Here is a 23,831-nt window from a genome sequence, read left to right as displayed (position 1 = left end):
ACATCTAGTTTCTTTCCATAGTTTGGCTATTGTGGACATTGCTGCTATAAATATTCGGGTGCATGTGCCCCTTTGGATCACATTTGTATCTTTAGGGTAAATACCCAGTAGTGCAATTGCTGGATTGTAAAGTAGCTCTATTTTCGACTTTTTGAGGAAGCTCCATGCTGTTTTCCAGAGTGATTGCACCCGCTTGCATTCCCACCAACAGTGTAGGAGGGTTCCCCTTTCTCCCCATCCTAGCCAGCATCTCTCATTTTCTGACTTGTTAATGTTAGCCATTCTGACTGGTGTGAGGTGCTATCTCATTGTGGTTTTGATTTGTATTTCCCTGATGCCGAGTGATGTGCTCCCAGAGTTTCTATTGTTATTTTCACACACATTGGACTTTTAAGGATTTGTCATAGTATCAGTTGTTTTGTTACCCATTCTTTTGGTAGCTAGTTCCCTTCCCCGCCATGTTCTGTCACAGGTGACCCAGTTTGAGTGCCCACTTCTTCTCAGAGGAGCTTGCCACCATTTTGAATTTTGGTTACCTGTTGTCTTGCAAACTCAAGCCTTTCTGATAGGCTCAAAAAAAAGCTTACATTATCTAGCTTTTTGTTGTTGTTGTTAACATGGGAGGAATATTCCCTTGCAACCATCCCTATCCTATGTGAAAGCAGAAATCTGAAAACATTATTTAAGGATACCAATACTTTGCTATAAATATTACAAAATTGATGCTTATTTTGTTTTCTAACTTCCTGAACAGTTTATTTCCTCTTAATAATAAAAAGTTTGAGGCTAAAAATATTCTAAGTTCTGGTTGTGTGTCACAGGTTCTGAGTTTTCTCATTTTCTTTATTTCAAAAATAGGATAGAACTCTAATTCTTTGACCTAAGAATTATTTAAGATTCTGCTTTATAACTTTATTTTTTAAATGATTTTATTTACTCATTTGTGACAGAGAGAGGCAGAGAGAGCACAAGCAGGGGGACCAGTAGAGGGAGAGGAAGAAGCTGACTCCCTGCTGAGCTGGGAGCCACATGGGGCTTGATCCCTGGACCCTGGGATCATGACCTGAGGGGAAGGCAGAGGCTTAACCATCCAAGCCACTCAGGCACCCCTCAGCTTTGTAACTTTAAATGTGCTTTAAAAGGGCTAAACATGTGTTTTAAAAGGGCTAAAAATCTTATGTGAGATCTTAGTATGTATAATTATAAACAGCACACATACATATCCACAATATATGATTGGTGTACAAGGGAAGAGTTCTTTCAGAGGTCTCGATCTTTCCTGTTTTCTACACTTATTTTCTTCCACCTAGTTTGTGTTGAGACATGTCATTCCTTCTCTTGGCCCCTCATTGCCAAGTTCTTAGCTTGATGCAGTGGTTTATAGTATGAATTAATAGCCAATAAGAATTTTCTTTTCCCTTAATTTTATTAAGTATTTTGGACTTTTTCCCCATGAAAATGACTGTTTAGTCCAATTAAGAAAAAAAAAACACTACCAAACGCTATTCAGGTTAAAATAGGAATTGTACAAAATTTATACATTAATTCTGGAGAAGTGACATTTTAATATAAGATCCTTATATCCAAGAACTTGCTTTCATTTCATGTTCATATCTTGTTTGTGTACTTCAATAGAACCTAAACATTTTTTCATCTTGGTTGTGCCTCTTGTTAAAATTTATTTTATTCCCTGTCATAATGTGAGATATTTTTTCTAATTTCCACTCTTACCTAGTGATCATTCTTATAGATGTTTATTTATTTTTGTATATGTAGCTATTTAACAAATTTCATCAATTCTAGTAGTTTTCATTAGGATGCCCTAGGTTTAATGAGATGTAAAACCACATAGAGTAGAAGGATAAATACAAAATACATCATTTTATTTTATTTTTAAGAGAGACTAATAAAAACATATAAGGTTCCCAGTTGATGTTGATGCTTCTGGTCCAAGGACCATAGTTTGAATAACAAGTTTCCAGAACCTTAATTCTTGGATTTTGCTACACATTAGAGGCATCTGGGAAGCTTTTAAAAACCTCAGAGCTTAGAGGTGGGAGCCAGGCATTAATAGTTTTTGAACAGTCTCAAGTAATTCCAGTTTGCCGCAAAGTTGTGAAACCACTGTTCTAGACTAGGGGTTAGCAAACTGTGGTCCACAACAGGCCAAATCCTGTGTTTTTGTAAACAAAATTTCATTGGAAAGCAGCCATGCTCATGTTTACATATTGTTTTATTGCTATTTTCACGCTACTTGGTAGTACTGAGTACTTGTGAAAAAGACCATATGGTTCACAAAGCCTAAAATTTTCAGTATCTGGCCTTTTTCATAGAAAAAGATAAAGAAGAATAGAGTCCCCTTGTCAACTCTCCTGTGTGGGATTTTGCTAGAAATTACTGTTTCTGGAAGGCCCTACTTTATTGAGAAGGCTATTCCTTTTCAAATCTGCCCTGCCATGGCCTAATGCATTGGTTTTTCTAATCCAGTGTGTTATCTGAAAAACTCTAATTCCCAGCAAATTAATTCAACAAATATTTACTAATCTTTTGTGTGCCAGGCACTTGGGATACTTAAGGAAACAAAAAGGACAAAAAGCCATGCCTGTACGGACAGCTTTCATCCTAGTGGGGTGTGGGGGTGGGGGACAGTATAAACTAGTTAAATATGGGAAATACACCCTGCATTAGATGGTAATGATTACCATGGAGAAAATAAAGCAGAGAAGTCCTTGTGAGAGGGTGGCATTGGAGCAGTAATTTGAAGGAGGTAGCAGAGTGAGCCATGTCGAAATCTGAGGAAAGAACCATCTTCCCAGCAGAAGGCACTGACAAGAACAAAGGTCCTGAGGTGGTGCATGCCTGGGGTGCTAGGAAACAACAGGGATGCCAGTGTGGCTGGAAGACAGTAAAAGAAGTGGGAGTGTGGGAGGAGAGGTGATCTGTGAGAGAGGGAGCAGCCGAATAGTTCAGGGTCCTGTAGGCCTTTGTGATGATTTTGGCTTTTACAGAGGAAGATGGGAAACCAGTGGAAGGTTTTGAGGATCCAGTGAAGTTACGTGATAGATTTTTTTTTTTTAAAGATTTTATTTATTTGAGAGAGAGACAGTGAGAGAGAACATGAGCGAGGAGAAGGTTAGAGGGAGAAGCAGACTCCCCATGGATCTGGGAGCCCGATATGGGACTCGATCCCGGGACTCCAGGATCATGACCTGAGCCGAAGGCAGTCGTCCAACCAACTGAGCCACCCAGGCGCCCCGATGTGATAGATCTTAAAAAAAAAAAAGAAGTTATTTATTGAGGCAGAGTGACCGAGGCACAGTGAGAGCGGGAACACAAGCAGGGAGAGTGGCAGAGGGAGAAGCAGGCTTCTCGCTGAGCAGGGACCCCTTCAATGGGGGGGCTCGATCCCAGGACCCTGGGACCATGACCTGAGCCAAAGGCAGATGCTTAATGACTGAGCCACCCAGGTGTCCCTGAGGTGATGTATCTACAACAGGATCAGTCTGGCTGCTACATTGAGAAAAGACTGAAGAAAGCCAAGGGCAGGCTCAGGGAGACCTCTTAGGAGGCTACCGCAGAATTCCAAACAGGAGATTATCGTGGACTGGAACAGGGTGGAGCAGCAGAGTTAGTAAAAATGAATCCTGGAGACTGTCCTCAATTCAGTTTATAATTAGTGTCCGTTTCTCTCAGATCCTGGCACTCATTTGTTAATTTTCCAGGTTTTTCTTCTTTTTCTGTTTTTCAGGGTTAATACCAGCTTGAATCAGATTTTATCCTAAAAACTCAGTTGTACTTAAATATGATCCTATAGCCAATATATTTGGATGTGGATGCTTGGTAAGTTCTAACAATGAATGCATCTCGAAAGTCTTGGGTAGAACAAGATGGACTGTATTTATCTTCATATGCCTATGTTTTCAGAACCACATTTCTATTATCATTGCTTTATTTTCCCCCTGTAATTAGCATACACACCCACACATGAGCTATTTCATGTTCTTTAGGTTTAACTAGAGGATGGGAGGTAGATTTGTGTATTTTCATTTTAATTGTCATAGCCCAATATTGAGCTCTTTTCCTTAAGGGTTTTGTTTCAGAATGTATCTGCAGTGACATTTCTTTCTCAGAAATTCATATAGAGCTGCAAAGATATGCTTTTACAAATTTACTGAAGAAGAATAAACACAGGAGATGAAGTGGCTCTTCAGGAAAACATCAAAGACAGCTTGAAGAGGAAGTTAGGTAAAAATATTATTTGCAGATCAGCTTTTTATAGCTAAAAAATATAAGATACCAATCAAAAAACTATTGGTACCAAAAATACTGTATTATTGGCACAAAATTAATATATAGAGAAAGAATCTGCATATATAAACAAACAGAAGATGTAATGGAAGAAAGATCCACTTAAAATAGCACACTGCCAACAAATGATGAAACAACTAGGAAAAACTGCTCTCTGCCTACACTTTGGGACCATCAGCTAGAGAGCTTAACAGAACAATAAGAAAGAACAGTGCCCAGGTGCCATCCCCAGAATTCCAATTTCATTGGTGTGGGGAGGGGCCTAGGCAGTATTTTCTTAGAGGTCCTTACTTTTCCAAAAATCTCTAAAGAAACTGATCCATATGAAGCAAACAGAATAATACGATGAGAATCAAAGAAACCTTGAAAAAAAGGGAAAATGACTGAAGATTATAAAGAGTTTACTTCTCCCTAAAATAGGCTATCAACTTGATACGGTTTCATAAAAAGACTAACAAGATTTTTCATTTCCGAGCTAGGCAAACTTATTCTAAATTTGTGTGGAAAACCCAAGTGAGCAAGAGTGGCCAGGATAACTCTGAGAAAGGAAGATGCTGGCAAGGAACTTGTCTGACCAGAGATGGACTACCGCATCAGTAAGCAAAGGTGGATTGGTCCACTGGAAAATAACAAATGTTCTGAAAGGACCCAAATGTAAATGCAACTTTGGAATGTAATAAAACGACATTTCAAATCAATAGAGAAAAAGATAATTAATTCAATAAAAGGTATTATGTAATGAAGTTGCTTTTTTTTTTTTTTTAAAGATTTTACTTATCTATTTGACAGAGAGAGAGATCACAAGTAGGCAGAGAGGCAGGCAAAGAGAGGGGGCAGCAGGCTCCCTGCTGAGCACAGAGCCCAATGCAGGGCTCGATCCCAGGACCCTGAGATCATGACTTGAGCTGAATGCAGAGGCTTAGCCCACTGAGCCACCCAGGTGCCCTGAAGTAGCATTTTCTAACCAAGGGGACAAATGTTAAGTTTATTTAATAAAAGGTCATTTGGGTAGCCATCTTAGAACAACAAACTAAAGTTAGATTTCTAATGTGGAATACATTCCAGGTGGGGCAAAGATCTAAGGACAAAAAATAAAACTCTAGAAGAAGGGAAGTGGGGGACACCATGCTGAATATGTATGATGCAAAAATCCCAAAGCCATAAATGCAAAGATTCATAAATTTGATCGCATGAAAATACCAATTGCCACAGGTTAAAAACACCAGAATAAAGTCAAAAGACAAATTACAAAAAGGAAAACAAACAAACAAACAAAAACAAAACAAAACAAAACATGTGCAGCTTCTCTCACAGACAAAAAGCTAAGATCCAAAACCATGCCTGTAATAAAAAAGACAAGCAATAGAAAAATAGGCAAAGAATAGAAATAGTAAAAGTCACAGTGAAAGAAATTCAAATGACTATTAAATATATGAAAATATGATCTTACTCAAAATAAAAGCACTTTATAAATATATTTTTATTTATCAGGTTGGTGAAGGATGTGAGGAAGTGCATCACTGGTGAGAATTTAAATTGATATAACTTCTTTGGAGGTAATTTGGTGTACTTGTTTGTGCTAGATACAGTCTTGCCCCAGTAATTTTATTTCTAGGTATTTTTAAGTGGGAGAAAAAAAAAGAGCAAGATGCAGAACCTTTTGTAGAGTAAGCTACCTTTTGTGTGTTGGGGGGAAATACAAAGTTTGTTTGTTAAATATACTGTGTGTCTTTAAAAGGATACTTAGGAAGGTGGTTATAGTAGTTGCCCCAGAAAGGGGAACTGGGAAAGGAGGGACACTTCATGCTCATTTGTTCACTCTTCAGTAGCTTGTGCATATATTACCGATTAAAAAAAAAAAAAAAACTGTAATAAAGTCAGCCAGATCCGGGAACTGTGTCCCATCAAATACACCCAAATAATTTATGCCCCATCAAATGCAAATAACTCAGCAGACACCATTAAATACAAATAACTACTTTATGGTTCATAAGTCATAAAATAATTGTTAAAATTGTGTATATTCCATATTATTCAGAGAAACCTAACTTTATATTATACTATTTGCTTCCATCCTTTTAACACCTCCATTAAGTTGTTAAAAGTTCATAAGAATGAGGTTTTGATAGTAATCACTTATGAAAATATCTAACTGCATAATGATTACATATATATATATATTTAAAGATTTTATTTATTTATCTGACAGACAGAGAGAGATCACAAGCAGGCAGAGAGGCAGGCAGAGAGAGGAGGAAGCAGGCTCCCTGCCGAGCAGAGAGCCGGATGCAGGGCTTGATCCCAGGATCCTGGGATCATGACCCAAACTGAAGGCGGAGGCTCTAACCCATTGAGCCACCCACGTGCTCTATATTTTATTTTAAAACAGAATACATTCTTTAAAAGTAACTAAAAATCAGTAATTATTAAAACATACAAAAGCGAATCATGATCTCTTACCATGTCTCTCTATATGGTGCTCTAGAACATTATTTTCTAATCTAATTTCAGTTCAGATTTTGTTAAGATTAGTGGGGGTGTTCAGCCACCGATCAATTGCACTTTCATACTTCCTTGGTTCTTGCAGCCAGTCCTGATGCCACCTGAGGTTTGCTATAACATTTGAATAGTTCTGCCCTACACTTTGTTTCCACTTGATAAACTGCTCTTTATTGTATTGGTGGACAGCGGCAGAAACCTTAGGGTAGTTAATAATGGAACGAAGCTTCTGATCCAAAGAATATGTAACTTCTGGAAATTTTGTAGCAATATTTGTTAGTTCATCTGGATCTGAGGAAAGATCTGGAAGAAAAAATGGAAATAGCTATCAAAATAGTTGCCAGTTACAAAAACACATTTTAGATTGCCATTACTCTGTGACAGATAATGTATTTGAATTTATTTTTATTTGCAGTTCCTATTAGCATAATAAGATGAAGGACAATATAAATGGTAAAATAATATACCAAAGGTTAAACACTCTTCTAAATGTATGTCCAAATTACCTTCCTACCATCATTCTGCTATCTCATTTTTTTTCTTATCCTTTCCTAGATGGCAGAGATAGATCTCACTAGTAAACTGGCTTGGCCTTAATTCTTCCTGGTTCTGATGCCTTGTTTTGACACACAGAGAAAAGAAATAGTAATGCTTATATTCTCCCATTTCAACAGCTCCAAATTTTCTAGATGTAAGAATTCTTTACATAGTCAAGTCATAGTCTTGTAAGTCCATTTACTCTTAGTTTTCTATATATTTTAGCATCTTGTGCTTGGATTTTTGAAAGTTAGGTGCATCAGCACTGTCCATTTGAGCAAATAGCCACAGAAATAAGAATGTATCTCATTGCTACCACCAAGAAAATAACAATAAATATTTCAGAACATAAATACCCTTTTTACCCAGGTAAAAGGAAGACAAAATATAACTATGTCAATCTAATTGGAAAAATAGCAAATCAAAGATCTTACGACAATTTACTTAAGATAATAAATGAACAAAACCTCTGTGGGCGTATGTGGTGCATTTGCCAGAAGGGCCCTGAAGACATTTAGGACTTTGTTTGATGATTTCAGATGGTACCTATTTGGGAAAGGGAAATCAGTGAATAAATCCCAGAGAATACAGGAAAGGCAGGCTCACCCCCTGATACTTTGATAGTCACATCTGCTTTTTGCAGAACATGTCCAGTGAATGAGCAAGACATGCCCATTACACAAAAGGATGAAAACGGAAGGATTTCCCTTTTTTTTTTTTTTTTTTTTTTTTTTTTAATTTAGCAGAGAGAGATTACAAGTAGGCAGAGAGGCAGGCAGAGAGAGGGAGAAGAAAAGCAGACTCCCCGCTGAGCAGAGAGCCCGACGCAGGGCTCGATCCCAGGGCCCTGAGATCATGACCTGAGCCGAAGGCAGAGGCTTAACCCACTGAGCCACCCAGGCGCCCGGAAGGACTAACTTTTGACGCCAAGAATCTCCTGCTCTTAGGGTAAAGGGGAGAGGGGGAGGTCAATCAGTTTAGCCCCTAAAGAATTATTTGGAGTTAATGATTTTGACATTTCTAACTGGAAAGGAAACTTAGGGAGAAATGAATATTAATAATGGCATGTTATATGTGAAAAAGAGAGGCAAGGGATAAGTAAAACCTGAATTTAATAATGTTGCTTTAAAATTAATTCATAGAGGAGCGCCCGGGGGGCTCCATCGGTTAAGCATCTGACTCTTGATTTCAGCTCAGGTCATGATCTCAGGGTCCTGGGATCTCACCCCACATAGGGCTTTGTGCTGAGAGGGGGAGTCTGCTTGAGAATTTTCTCTTTCCCACTCCCTGTGCCCCTCCCTCATGTGCATGCTCTTTCTCCCTCTCTCCAAAATAAATAAATCTTAAAAAATTAAAAAATTAAAATTAATTCATAGAATAGTGAAGCTAGCAGGCATCTTTGTGGAGAAGGAGCATGGATTTTGAAGTTAGACCTGGGTTAAAATCCCAGCTCTGTCATTAGCTGTGAGATCTTGCACAGGTATTTGAATCCCTCTGATTTCTAGTCTTCTCTATAAAATGAGGATATTGGTATCATCTTAAATAATAAATCAGAATGTCAGGCTTAGGGTGCCTGGGTGTCTCAGTGGGTTAAGCCTCTGCCTTAGGCTCAGGTCATATCTCAGCGTCTTGGGATCGAGCCCTGCATCAGGCTCTCTGTTCAGCAGGGAGTCTGCTTCTCCCTGTGTCAAATATTTGACTACTGTGTCAAATAAATCTCTCTGTCAAATAAAGAAAATCATTAAAAAAAAAAAAAAGAATGTCAGGCTTCACAAAATATAGGGGTTAATATCCGGGACAGCTGAAACCAAGGGATAATGAGAGGGTGTGGACTACTGTTTGGGAAAGATAACCATGCATCTTAGAAGAGACCCTGATCAGCGAAAACCACAGTTTCAATCTTGAGACCCCGATCAAAAGTCTTCAGACACTTGGTCTGGAATTCAGAGGATCTGCAAAGAAGCTGCCCCCTCAGATGGACAACCTTATGTAGATGGTCCTGGCATGAGAAGCAGCAGGTATTTATTTAACCACGGATGACTGGGCCTCTTGAGCAAAACTATGGAGGACAGCTCATTCTGTATACTACCACACTAAAGAAGAAGATACCAACAGATTTACCAAAGAGTTGAGGCAGTACTGAAGTGCCATCGGAGTAGGCGATATACTTCCATCGGTTAGTCCGCAGCATGTAGGTGGAAGCATTCACATTGCATCCATGGAACTGACTCAGAATCCAGGGAGGACGCAGGTTTTTGAATTTATGTTCATTCTTTAACGTTTCCGATGCTAAAGGCAGCAAAGAGTATCCACTCAGGTTCTGCGGCAGAGGAGCTCCAGCAATATCTATGTAACAAAATAGTATTTTTAAATAACTTATTCTTCCACTAGTTGAAATATTCATAAATGACATCATTACAAGGTGTGGATCATATATGGATTTGGTAAATAGAGTGCCTAGGTCCAAATGCTCACTTCATTAGCCATATGCTCTTTCGACATGATTGCTAACTACTCTGAACCTCAGTTTCCTCATCTGTAAAAGGGGAGTAACAATCATACCTATACCTCATATGCTTATTTTAGGTTTAAATATGATAATTTATGTAAGGCTCTGAGAATAGTACCTGATAAGAAACGCTCAACAGATATTAGTCAGTCCTTTATTTCTGAATGACAAATAATTACAGCTGTTTCTTCCATTTGTTCCACTAGATATTAAGATAAAAGACCTATATGAGAAAGGGTTTTAGTAGTCATCTATATGTTTGCAAACAATGATTAAATGTAAGTAGGTTAGGGGCGCCTGGGTGGCTCAGTGGGTTAAAGCCTCTGCCTTCAGCTCAGGTCATGATCTCAGGGTCCTGGGATCGAGTCCCACATCGGGCTCTCTGCTCAGCAGGGAGCCTGCTTCCCCCTCTCTCTTTGCCTGCCTCTCTGCCTACTTGTGATCTCTGTCTGTCAAATAAATAAACAAACAAACAAATAAATAAATAAATATATATATTTTTAAACTAGGTTATTTTATTGTCAGTGAAAGTTTATTGCTGATACTTTTCATAAACCTGTAAGGATGGTATAATAGTATGCCATTTGTCCCAAAGTTATTTGATGACATACATTTTTACCCTCAAGTAGCATATTGAGGGGCTAGTGTTTTGCAGAACATATATTGGAAATCTTGGATTATACTGATCTAGGGAAAAATAATTTATTTCCCCTTATCAAATATAAACAGATAAACTATAACATGAGAAATGTCTAACTTAAAAAGTGGCATTTAAAAAATTGCTTTTAAGGTATTTGGAACTCAAATGATGTTTTTCCTATAGAAAAATCACCATTAATTATGACTGGCTACTTGGATAGTTCCAAAATGAGTCTGCAGTTGCTTTTCCACCCCTTTTCTGGTTTCTGTGTTCCATGGTTAAGTATAATTAAACATTTCCAATGAAAAATAGGAAATAATATATCTGACATGCTAGAACTTAAACAAAATTGAATAAGAAAATTAACATGACTAAGTATTTGAGGACTAATAGGCTAATTTCAGGAAAATAAGGAGGTAGAGAAAGACCTCTATAAATCTTCCAAAGGTACATGTTTTACATATATGTAAAAGTCCATATTCTCCCATTTCCTTGGAAGGGGCATAGTACAAGTACTAATTTTCTGCCAAATAATCATAATTGTGGACTTTTTGAAGAAAGAAAGAAAGACCAGAGATAACTGGTTAAAAACAAAGGAGTAAAGACATTTAAGGGGATGTGCATGAGAGAAAGGGACTGCCCTAAATAAAACTCACTTCAGCTACAAGACAGTAGGACACGACTGTGAGGTCTACCGTAAGGAACGCGGGTAGTGAGGGAGCAGACTGGGTCAGGCTGGTCTGTCTGGTAGTCGTCATGTAGCCCCACTAGTGAGGTGTAGGAAGGGAGAGAAGAGGACTTCGAAGATGATTGGGAGGCAAGGACCAACTGGTATATACCCAGGACTGGGAAGTTCCTGTATTCAGCATTTTAATAACCTCTGAAACTTAGCAATGCCTTATTTCACATCTGTTGTTAGCCTAATCTTCCTAAAAGAAAATTGGGAAGACTAAGAAAATGGACATGGTTCTGTGTTTATATGGGAAGTCAGTAGTAAACTGGGGTAAGTTTTTTTTTTTTTTTTTTTTTTAATTCATTCAACAACCTAGGTGCTGTTCCAGGTGTAAGGAAACAACAGTGGAGAAGGCAGGTAAGCTCTCCTGGAGCTTATATTCTAATGCTGGGAGACAGATGGACAGTCATGGCATACAGCACTAAGTGCAATTAAAAAAAAAAAAAAAGCAGGGCAAAGGAGACAGTGATGGCGAGTATGTGTTCAGGTGCTGTTTCATATAGTGCGGTCAGGGGAAGGCTTCTCTAATGAGGTGACATTTAAACTCCAAGGAAGGGCCAGGGCGAGTCCTTAGATCCCTGGGGGAAGGGCTTCCCCCCAGGAAGAGCAAATGTACAGACCCTGAGGCGGGGGAGCCTGCCGAGTCCAGTCCCCAGACACCAAGGAGCTCTGAATAGGCTGGAGCAGAGTAGGTGAGGGGTACAACGGTAAAAGAGGAGTGAGAGGTCATGTTGGAATCTCAGGTGCAAGGAGAGATTTTGAATTTTACTCTTTGTGAAAGGGAAACCAGCAGAGACTTTTGAGTAGAAGCCTGCCACTCCTGTTGCTAAGGATCGCAGGGTGAATTGACTGAAAGCGGTCTGAGCAGAAGGTGGGAGCAAGAAGGTACTGCAGCAGTCCAGGCAAGAGAGAACGGTGACTTGTTGCCAGTATAATAGTAGTAGTATCATATACCTTTGTAAACTGATGAAGAAAGAAACCAATGTCAAATATTCACAGTATTTAATAACTACTTTACATATTTATTAACTTTTTTGTGCTGCAGGAAACAGGGTATTCACTTCTCATCTATTTATCAATGATTTCCTTAAAAGCACTTTAGCTTAAACTGCATTTCAAAAAGCTCTTTGATCTTTGTTTAAAACCATTTTCATGTGTTTTTTTTTTTTTTTTTTTTCTTCTGGCAGATCTGTCATTCTAATACTGTTTTAAGTAAGTTTGATCTTTCTTGGTAGTATAAGCAAAGACAAAAAGTAACTGCAGGATTCTCAACAAAGTGCCTTGAATTTAAAACAGTCAACAAATGGGGAAAAATGCAGACCTGGATATATAGGATGGTTTCCTGAAGATTTCTTCCTGAGCATAGGAGAAGATAAAAGATTAGACTGGTATGGCAATGATGCAAACTATGTACATTTTTTAGGGCATACCAAAGAATAAAAACTACTAACAATGATAGCCTAACATTTAATTGTTTGCCATGTTCCAGTCATTGTTTTAAGCTTTGCAATAGCTGCTATTATTTACATGTTATTGATAAGAAAATTGAAGACCAGAGATGTTAAGTAACTTGCCCAAGGCCAAAACTGAAGGAGGGATTTGAATTTAGGCAGTCTGATGCCAGGTCTTCTGGATTCTTTAGTACTACAACACAAGTCTTGCTTTACTGTAGTTACTCAACTTCACAATTTTTTTTAGATAATAAAAGTAAAATAGTCTGTGTAGAATGCTTCTCCCAACCCTCCACTACATCATGTAGCAGGAAGCATTTTGCAATCTGAATCCCTTACAATAAGCATTCTTTTACACACAAGTGCATTTTTATATAATTACATTTTCATAATTCAAAAATATGGATTTATCTTTTATGTGAGGGGAAGGCAGGTGTTTTACAAAAAAGATCAATTATTAAAAGAAAAAAACTCACATGAAAATATGTTTAGAAGAGAAAATCAGAACTATTTTAATTTTAAAGTGAGACTCCCTTTATTTCTAACTGAGCCAAAAGATGCTGCTAATAGGTTATTAGAGAAAAAAAGATACGGGGGGGTGGTGTAATTTTTAAAGAATAATCTCTGAAGTGCTATCAACTTTAATAGTATAAAGAGTTCCTGTTCATAAAAATGGCACTCTTCTGCCAGTATTAGAAAATGATAGTGTGATGGTATACCACAAAGGACTATTAAGATAAACAGGTTAAGAATACCCTTTCTACTTTATCATAAAATACCATTTTATAGGAAAGAAAAAAAAAACTCTTTTGAAATACCTTCTGTATTTTCCCCCCAATTTTTAAAATTAATTTTATTATGCTGTGCAATATTCGTTTCAGATGTAGTTAAAATGCCTTTTAAAAACTGTTTGTAAATTCAGACTTTTTAATAAAAGCATTGTAGCCTCTTAAAATTTGAACAGGCTCTTCATAGTAAGGTAGGTTTAATAGAACAGGAATCTCAATTGGTTCTTCCTATTTAATATTCTTCTCTCTGAGATCCGAATGATGTAGGGAAGAGGAGGTCTGATTTGAGGCTTTGATCTAAGATATTTAATCCCATACTCCGGGTGTAACTTAAATTCATATAAAATAATACAGCTATGGCTAAGCTAATAAAGAAGGGGCCTTTAGAATCCTAAGAATACATTATGTTTTATATCTGTTGTAAACTCCTAATTGGCTAGCAGAATCAATAAAATTGACTATTTTTTACCCAATCTGTTTCTACCCAGTATTCATATTGTTTCTAATTCTTTAGCTTAATATGATATTACAATAAATATCCATGGAGATAAATCTTTGTATATAGCTATAGGTTATTTTCTAAAATTGGAATTTCTAGGTCAAAAGGTATGTGTATTTCTGAGTAATTTGGAACAAACTGCCACATTGCCTCCAGAAAATCTGTGCCAGTTTATACTCCTAGAAGCAGAATAAGGAAAGGCCTAATTCCAATATAAGATTTTCTAATTCTTTTTAATCTTTGAAAACTTTATACGTGCAAGAAAATTGGTATCTTCTTGTTTTAATATTTTTCTGACTACCGAGTGTGAACCTTTAAAATATCTTGGCCATTTGAGTATCTTCTCTTGTGAATTGTTTGTTTCTATCTTTCAGTCACTTTTTGAGTAGGGTATTTCTCTTTTTCCTATAGATTTGTAAGAGCTCTATTAATATTAATGCTTTATCATTTGCAAAAATGTTAATTTTAGATAAATGATAATATTACCATGCTGTTTCCTGGCTCCAACGTAAGATTCTTGCTGTACCCCCTCATCATTCTCTTTCTACCTTATCTCTGGTTAACATCTGGTCAGTAGGATGTTTCAGTGCTTTATATAAAAAGACCCATGCACGGATATTCTCCTTCTTGCCCCAAACACATAAATGTAACTTTTCCCTTTTGGTGATAAAAATATTTGTAATGAAACATATTACAAGCTGTGCTAAGTCTGAAGAGGCTAATTTCCAGTTTAGAATTAGAGAGACATTGATTTTTGGCTTAATTTCCTTTACTCTAGTTGGGCAGATCTAATCAACACATGATGTAAATGCTGTTAATATATTCTGTAGGGAAATGTGACTCAGAAGTCTATTACGAAGAATCAGTGAAAGATAAAAATAAGTAAAAATCTACATAGAACTGTGAGTTTTAGAAAATTGTAATAATTAACAAATTGCAGGAAAAAAAGAAGTTGGAGAGCACCTACATAATTTCCAGAAGAGGTGGGAAGGAATGGGAGGAGTTTCTGGGAATGTTTGGTTTTGGCTAATGAAATGCTTACTGTCATACAACACAAATCCAGGGATAGGCAGGTAGTCTCCTAGGTGGATAATAAATTATCTCAACCTAAGCAGTTTTATTTAGTGTTTTCTTATATAATCTGTTAGCTAAATACCTTGGGAAATCTTGCAGATGCCTTTTAACTCTTATGATGTATAAAATGGCAAGTAGTGTTAATGGTGGATCAAAAATGTAGAGAAGCAAAATTTGCACTGTAGGCAAATATAAAACAACATTTAAAGAAAAATCACTTAGGGTGCCTGGGTGGCTCAGTGGTTTAAGCCGCTGCCTTCGGCTCAGGTCATGATCCCAGAGTCCTGGGATCGAGTCCCACATCGGGTTCTCTGCTCAGCAGGGAGCCTGCTTCCTCCTCTCTCTCTCTGCCTGCCTCTCTGCCTACATGTGGTCTCTCTGTCAAATAAATAAATAAATAATCTTTAAAAAAAAAAAAAGAAAAGAAAAATCACTTAAATATGCATAATAATCACCTTACATACCAGGTGATAGGCTGGCTAAGCATAGGTAGGACTCACTGCAGACAGCTCCCTGTACATAATGGTCAGTTGAACTGCTAGAGTCAGAAAGACAGGCAAAATGTCAAATACCACTAGCAAATATAGCAAGGGGATACTGAGAAAGAATCAGCCCAACCTTTCATGATTGGTTTGCAGTTCTAGTCACTGTCCTTCTAAAAAACAGAACAAGGCTAAAGAGTTCAGCAAATTTGGAAATGGAGTCGGGGGACTTCTACCTGAGGAAAAACTAAGGGAGGAAACTACAGAAGAGATGCCACCATCAAGAAGCACCTGTTCCTAAGGGCCCCTAGGTGGCTCAGTTGGGTAAGTATCCACCTTGTGTTCAGGTCATAATCCCATGGTCCTGGGATCAAGCCCCCCTCAGCAGGGACCCTACTTCTCCCTCTCCTGTTCCCCCTGCTTGTTCTCTCTCTCTCTCTCTCTCTCTCTCTGTCAAATAAATACATAAAATCTTTTAAAAAAGCACCTTTCCTAAAACTATAAAGGTTATAATAAGAGAGACACAAACATACATAATCATACATACACTTCTTATCAAAACAGAAATGAGGAAGTAGTCAGGGTTGCCTGAAGAGTGAGGGAGTCAGAAAGTGGCAGAGATACAGCTAAGTGTGATAATTGCTTTGGGATGTAGGGGAACCAGCAAATGACAACTAAGAAACTGAAGAGATTAAAAATACCATCAGGCAAAAGAAAAACAAAGAATTGTGTTCAAATATACAAGAAGTGATATAAAATAAAAGAGAAAGTGAGAAAGTGAAAAGGTATTGAAAAAAATTAACCCTAAAGAATTTTAAGGCCCTGGAATAGTCTTCAGTTAAATGAAGGGAAGGACTTTGTAGCAGAAGGAAGGAGATAAAAAGGAATTTCTTATGTCTTTGGTTTTCAGATACATGTTTCTTTCACATTTCAATATATACATATGAAACATATATATCTTATGTCCTGTTTTCTTTCACTAAAATCTATTTATAAATAGATGGTACTTTTTCTAATTGATGGTGCCTTAGAAGAATTTCAGTATTTAAATGTTACTGAATTTAAAGTAGTCTGCTAAATTAGATAGAGGCTAACAATGCTGTATAATTTCCTCTGAATTTACTGATGGTGTTGTTCTATTACCTTCAACAAAACTGTTAACTACCCCTACCCATATGTTGCTGTTCTAGACGTATGGTTCTGTTTATACACATTAAGAAGCTAGTGAAGTTCTTAGGACAGACTAATCTAAAGATTCTGAGGAGAAACGGGTTCATATGTTAGATTAAGAGGCTTTTCTAACACTGTACAAGATTAGTAGTTTCAAAGTGGATAAAATAATCCAGAAGGGAACTACTTACACTTCTGAGAGATGGTGGTAGAGAATCACATGTTGCGCAAATCCTGTGAGGTTATGAACCTGAATATCTTCTGTGGCTTACGTTATAACCATGCCATGACTGTGACTCTTTTGAAGGGAAAAACAACTGTATGCTACAGGAACCTGAGGAGTTGTCGTCCTCATTTTTTCAGATGTAGATCTGACTCACAGTTAAAAGAACTGCTCAAGGTTATGAACAGGTCGGCCAAGTCCCTCTCTACTTATTCCTTTTCCAACATGATTACAAATAAATACTTACAGGATTGTGGTACTTACCAAGCATAGTCGGGTAAATATCCACAAGAGAAACCACACTGGGTACTTTTAGGTTGGCCTTAATTCCTGGTCCCATCATCAAGAGTGGAACGTGGGCACTCGCTTCGTACATACTCATTTTATAAAACTGACGATGCTCCATGGCCAGCTCTCCGTGGTCTGAGGTGTATATGACAATAGTTTTCTGAAGAAGATCTAACTGGCGAAGAGCTAAAATAATTTCTCCTACAACACGAATCAAGATAAACCTTAATTAATTAGCTTTTAGTTTGTGTTCTATCACAGTAAGCTCATAACAACTCGACCTCGCAAGAGGGTGATTGCTAACATCTGGATGTCAGCCGGTGTTCTTAAGTAAGTTATGCCACACTTCATGTGCTGCTCTTCACCTGACAGACAAGACAGAGGAAGGAGAAAATACGGTACTGATATTTGGAGATGACGCTGGCTTGGTTTCTATGTTCCTATCAGAGATTGGGGAAAATGTTTTTCCCCTTTGTGACTTAAATGAAAAAAGAAAGACAACTCTAGATGTCAGTGCTGTGGTGTGTCCCAATGAAAGGACTGGTATTACCACCAAGCCACAATTTATGCCCCCGTGGGAGGTCAGAATCCTCCTCCCTGCTACCCTTTCTCCTACACCCCCAACAGGCAGGGCAGACTTAGTATATTCTTGGGTAGGGAATAACTGGACAGTAAAATTCCTCTGACCAGTCCCTGTCTCTTAGTGTCCTCCTCATTGTAATTAAGAGAATCACAGGAAGGCACAGTCCAGAGAGAAGAATCATCCCTATTTGCCAGTTCCCCAATCCTGACCTACAGGGTCTGTATTATGAATATAAAACCCACAGGTGATTCTGAGGTCCCATCAAACTGAGACCCACTGTTCTATGGAGTTATTTACAGAGCATAGAACATCAGAATCTTTCAACTGGACAAATATAATGGCTTCTAAATTGGTCTTGCCCCTATACCTCTTTCTTCTCTAACTCTTGTACCATTGGGGCGGCTGTCTTTTTAAAATATTTGATCATGTCTTACCCCAGCTTAAAACTTCTTCAAAACTTCCCATTGTCTAATTCTTCAGCAAGCTCAGCACCCTCAACTGCCCTCTAGACCTATACTTCTTATAGTCCTAAACGACTTAGAATTCCTAAACTAGTCATAATTAGGTTAGATTTTCTTGCCTCTGTACGTTGTCTGCTTTCTTCTGTGTGGAATGCCTTTTCTTTCACCTTCTACTTGGCAGATTCCCATTCTTCCTCTAGGACCTAGCTCAAGCATTATCTCCCTGGTGAAACTGCCTGCTCCTCCAGGTAGACTGAATCGCTGTCCTCCAAGGCCTCTGCAGCCGTAGTTACAACTCACGTTACAAGGGCTGGTGTTTGTACTCATCTTGTACGTATTTGCTGAGTTCTTACTATGTGCCAGGTACCATGGATCCAAAGCGAGGCACCTGGGACATGAGCTTGGTTAAGACTGAGATCCCTTGGGGCGCCTGGGTGGCTCAGTGGGTTAAGCCTCTGCCTTCAGCTCAAGTCATGATTCCAGGATCCTGGGATCAAGCCCCACATCGGGCTCTCTGCTCAGAGAGCCCCCCCCTTACCTGCCTCTCTGCCTACTTGTGATCTCTCACTGTCAAATAAATAAGTAAAATCCTTAAAAAAAAAAAAAAGACTGAAATCCCTGCTCTCACAGGGTCCCCCTTGCTCAAGGGAAGCAGACAGTAAACAAGCAAATAGACAAAATAATTGACAATTATGATGTAAATAATCAAGATGACAAGGCAGAGAATAGGTAGGATGGTATACTAACTTGCGGTGGCTGGGAAGACATCCCTGAGGAGATATATGAACTGAGAGCTAAAGACTGAGAATAACCAGCCATGTAAACAGCAAAGGGAAGAGCATCCCAGGCCCAGGGAAAAGCACATATAAAGACCCTGAGGTGCAGCAAGAGCTTAGTGTTTTTAATTAAAGTGTGATTTCTTAATAATATTCAATTAGTACCTCCAATGCCCTAGATAGTGCCTGATAGCTAGCTAGTGGGCACTAAATATTTGTAGAACAAATATAGTGAACAGTAAGAAATACTATTTGGAGGTGAGACTAGTGTGGATATAACAATGTATGACATATTTCATAAACTCTGTAGTTGAAGTGAGCTGCTGCATTTTTTTTTTATTAATCAAAGAGACTTCAAGAGCTATTCCCATAATCCCTGCAGCAACATTATATATATAATATTTTACCTTAGTAGATACAGATGAATGGATAACTGCAAAATTTCCAAAGTGATTTCCAGGGTGCAATGGGTGAATACTGACTGACATCAGAAAATTTGAAAAACAATTCAGGATTAAAGAAATTTGCTTTAAATATTAAATGTATTTATAAAATCATCAGGACTTTTAATTCATATTATACTTGATATATTATAAATAATACACCCATTTTTTTTGCTTTCTGATTTATACTTTTCTATTTTGGGCCAATAATACTTTTTAAGAATCAGCCACCCGTTCCCCCTCAAAATTCACTTTGTACAAAAGTGTGCTTCCCACACTTCACTAATATGGTTTGCTCCACTCCAAAGTATAGCAAACTATGAAAATAACTTGTTAGAAAAATTGATTTTTTTTTTTTTTTTAAAACAAGGGTTCTTCAATCTAAAGTGGAAAATGCCATTCACTCTACAAGTGAGTAGGCAAAACACTTTCTTGACACTCATCTTATGGAAGCAGGTAGGGTTTTGAGCTGAACTAGGGAAGGAGACTGGTATGATACTGGTCTAGAAATACACATTAAAAAAAAAATGATGTCAGTTTTAGTTAAACTCTAAAGGGCCTGGGAAGAATGGTTTTGTTTTCTAATTATTACAAGTCTGGGAGAATTCACAAGATTCTGTGACTAAACTCATCTCTCAGGATCTAAGCTGCCTTACAATTTACCTGTCACATGTGTACCTGTGTCACATATGTACTGATTCCTGTTTATTTTATTTTTTTAAAAGATTTTATTTATTTATTTGACAGATAGAGATCACAAGTAGGCAGAGAGGCAGGAAGAGAGAGAGGGGAAAGCAGGTTCCCCCCCGAGCAGAGAGCCCAATGCAGGACTCGATCCCAGGACCCTACAATCATGACCTAAGCCAAAGGCAGAGGCTTTAACCCCCTGAGCCACCCAGGCACCTGTACTGATTCCTGTTTAAAGCAGGTAAAAAGTTTTGTGTCAAGCAGATAATAACCTATGGTCCTGTCTTTAGGTACGAACAAACCTGCGCATTTATTAATTTATGAATATTTAAGATGAAAAAGACTTCTTAGTCCATGATTAATAATACAAATTATCCAATTTTTATATGGGTCAAGATTTTTATAGTTCTAAGCCTTTAGCACCCAGCAACTGTTGTAAAACATTGTCTGAGGAAGTTCATACAAGTCAACAACCAGCATGATCACAGTTTGTTGGAAAAATATTATACTTTTTCTTCATTTAATTGCTTATTAAATATACCACCTACCAAGCATGGCATCTGTCTCAGCACACATGGCATAATAAAAGGCTCTAATATCTTTAATTTCTTTTTCTGTAAACTTTCCAGTGCAGTTTTTTGTATAAGAAGAGTAATAATCTATAGGGTGCATTTCTGACAGAGGTGACCACTTTGGGATTTTGATGGCATCATAAGAAACCTAAAAAGGAGAGAAAAACAAGGTAGTTAATATTCTCTCTTCCAACAAGTATGTATGGTGAACAAGACAATACTTAATTATTTGGGATTGTAGAGGTATGTAAAGAAAATAGTAAATCAAATACACAATTAGGAACAAATTGTTAATATTACTAGGGACAACAAAAGATATGTATTAATATCCATATATAGAGTCAGGAAAATTGTTTTTATAATTGCACATGACAAAGAAAAATATGAGCTATATTAGACAGTGTTCTAGTCCAGAAAAAGTATCCAAGCTTTTTATTGGTGTGACCAGTTCAAAATTCCAGAATCAACAACCTCAGAATCTAGACTGTTTCCCAATAGTTTGCTAGTAAAACTGCCAATATCTAGTGAGACAGCCAAATGTTTGCTAAGAAAAAATACAACTTTTTTTTTTTAAAGATTTTATTTATTTATTTGACAGACAGAGGCCACAAGTAGGCAGAAAGGCAGGCAGAGAGAGGTAGGGAAGCAGGCTCCCTGCCGAGCAAAGAGCCCGATGTGGGACTCGATCCCAGGACTCTGAGATCATGACCCGAGCCAAAGGCAGCGGCTTAACCCACTGAGCCACCCAGGTGCCCCGAAAAAATACAACTTTTTAATACATATGAATGTTTATAGCTTTGGTGAAAACAAGACTAAACTTAAGTCATATACTTCTTTCAGTCATGTAACTTAAATTCAGAGATGTCTACTTACTACTTACTGATAAGTTATTCAATTCAGTTCATTAGGCTAGTGCTCATTTTTCTTTTTCTTTTAAGATATTTTTTATTTATTTGACACAGAGAGAGAAAGAGAGAGAGAGGTCACAGGTAGGCAGGCAGGCAGAGAGAGAGGAGGAAGCAGGCTCCCTGCTGAGCAGAGAGCCTGCTTCGGGGTTCGATCCCAGGACCCTAGGACCTGAGCCGAAGGCAGAGGCTTTAACCCACTGAGCCACCCAGGTGCCCTGGCTAGTACTCATTTTTCAAGATGGAGCCAGTTACAACTTTTTCAGAAGACATTAAGTATCTACAATTTTGACATTGTTTCCTTTGAAACAGGGTTCACTAAGCAGCATTTCTGATTAGAGTTTTTAAATTTTTTAAAGCTTATTTGACAGAGATCACAAGTAGGCAGAGAGGCAGGCAGAGAGAAAGGAAGGAAAGCAGGCTCCCTACTGAGCAGAGAACCTGATGCAGGGTTTGATCCAAACACCCTGGGATCATGACCAGAGCTGAAAGCAGAGGCTTTAACCTCTGATTAGAGTTTTTAAAGCAACTTAAATTCAATTTAAGTTGATGCCTTCCAAACAAAACACAGGCGGTTCTTGTTTGCATGGCTCAGATGGGCATGGATTTCATTTGCCAAGGTTGAGTTAAATAATCCCAGCCCCCAACAACACAAATTTTAATTACCAAAGCATATTAACTGTGAGTTGCTGCATAAGTGCAAACTTCCACAAATACTGCTAGCTCTGTAGTCTACAAATCCCTGTATATTACAGATGTGTGCCCCAATTGGTGACTAATCACATTATTTTTTTTCAAAGCCTATCAGTGATTGGTCCCTGTAAATCGTTTTTTCAGTATGGATACGTATAGCCAAGCGTGTAGCTGGGCTGCCTCCTTGTCTCCCAGGGAGAACTCCATGCAGCATTTTACAAAAATGGATAGTCAAAAGAGGGGATTGATAAAGATGAATGTACAGTAAAGAAATAAAAAAGTGGTAACACTGTTTGTGAAATCTGAATCAAACATTAACTAGAGTCATAGAAAAAAGAGTCATCCTGGGCACGTTGATACAGACACCATTTTTTTTTTAAGACTTTATTTATTTATTGGACAGACAGATCACAGGTAGGCAGAGAGAGAGGAGGAAGCAGGCTCCCCGCTGAGCAGAGAGCCTGATGCAGGGCTCTATCCCAGGACCCTAGGACGAAAGCAGAGGCTTTAACCCACTGAGCCACCCAGGTGTCCCTACCCTGCCACCATTTGATACATTCTAGCTATGCAGCCAGAGGAACTTAATGTAGATAAAACTCATTGGTAAAAATAGGAAGTTCGCTGCAACACAGAAGGATGAACATATTCTAGAAAAGTGACACTGGAAAAATCCATAGATTAAAAGAATTCTCAGAAATACATTATGACATTGGAAGTGCAAAGGGTAAAATGTTGGAAGGTGATCTACATTTAGAAAGGGATAGGACAGTCTGCGAGGACTTAGAGAAGATGCTTTCTTCATTATCTTGTTATATAGTGAGAAGACGAGCACTGCCCAAATTCTTGATTTTTTTTTCAAAAACCCAAAACACTTTAATCCTCAATATTTCTAGTGTTTCCAGTTACAGTGCATTCAACATTAGTTTTCCTGGTTTTTCATTTCCCTGCACATTTATAACCCAAAATAAGAGGTTTAATGTTTTGACAAATGTTTTTAAGAGTCCTAGAAAAATGGTCATTTTCTCAATTGATTGTTGAGAACTCTTTGTACAGTTTGAACTTGCATGGTCACTTTTACTAACCTGCCCTCTGCCAAGTGAAGACTGCCGGCACTCTTAAGAGAATGCCTTTTAGTTTCTTCTCTCTCTCTCTCTCTCTTTTTTTTTTTTTTTCAAGATTTTATTTATTTGAAAGCTAACAAGCTGGGGGCACAGGGCAGAGGGAGGGAGAGAGAGAAAATTCTGAGCAGACTCTGCACTGAGAAAAGAGCCTGACCTGGGGCTCAATCCCAGGACCTTGGGAACATAACCTGAGCCATCCAGATGCCCCAGTTTCTTTTTTTTATAGACACATTACATACAAATGAGTTCAACTCAGAAGTAGATTACTAGGGCTTTTTTTTTTTTTTCTCTTTTGGAGATCCTGTCTTTACTGTTTCTTTTATTGTTTTGTTATGTTATGTTATGTTAATCACCATACAGTACATCATTAGTTTTGGATGTGGTGTTCC

General features: G+C 38.0%; 2 protein-coding genes across 3 annotated transcripts in view; one reads left to right on the top strand and one right to left on the bottom strand.

Annotated features, from left to right (window-relative positions):
* Positions 1–23,831, top strand: part of SKIC3 (SKI3 subunit of superkiller complex) — a 136,304-nt gene that overhangs the window by 4,265 nt on the left and 108,208 nt on the right. The window lies entirely within an intron of this gene.
* Positions 6,270–23,831, bottom strand: part of ARSK (arylsulfatase family member K) — a 41,954-nt gene continuing 24,392 nt past the window's right edge. Inside the window, exons 5-8 of the mRNA XM_059175501.1 lie at positions 20,700–20,871; positions 17,178–17,402; positions 9,466–9,690; positions 6,270–7,110 (exon numbers count right to left, since the gene is read on the bottom strand). Of these exons, the coding sequence (XP_059031484.1) occupies positions 6,821–7,110; positions 9,466–9,690; positions 17,178–17,402; positions 20,700–20,871 (912 nt within the window). The 3' untranslated portion in view covers positions 6,270–6,820. The remainder of the gene's footprint in view (positions 7,111–9,465; positions 9,691–17,177; positions 17,403–20,699; positions 20,872–23,831) is intronic.

Source organism: Mustela lutreola, chromosome 5, assembly GCF_030435805.1.
Source record: "Mustela lutreola isolate mMusLut2 chromosome 5, mMusLut2.pri, whole genome shotgun sequence".
Classification (NCBI taxonomy): domain Eukaryota; kingdom Metazoa; phylum Chordata; class Mammalia; order Carnivora; family Mustelidae; genus Mustela; species Mustela lutreola.
This window is presented reverse-complemented; position numbering and strand designations above follow the sequence as displayed.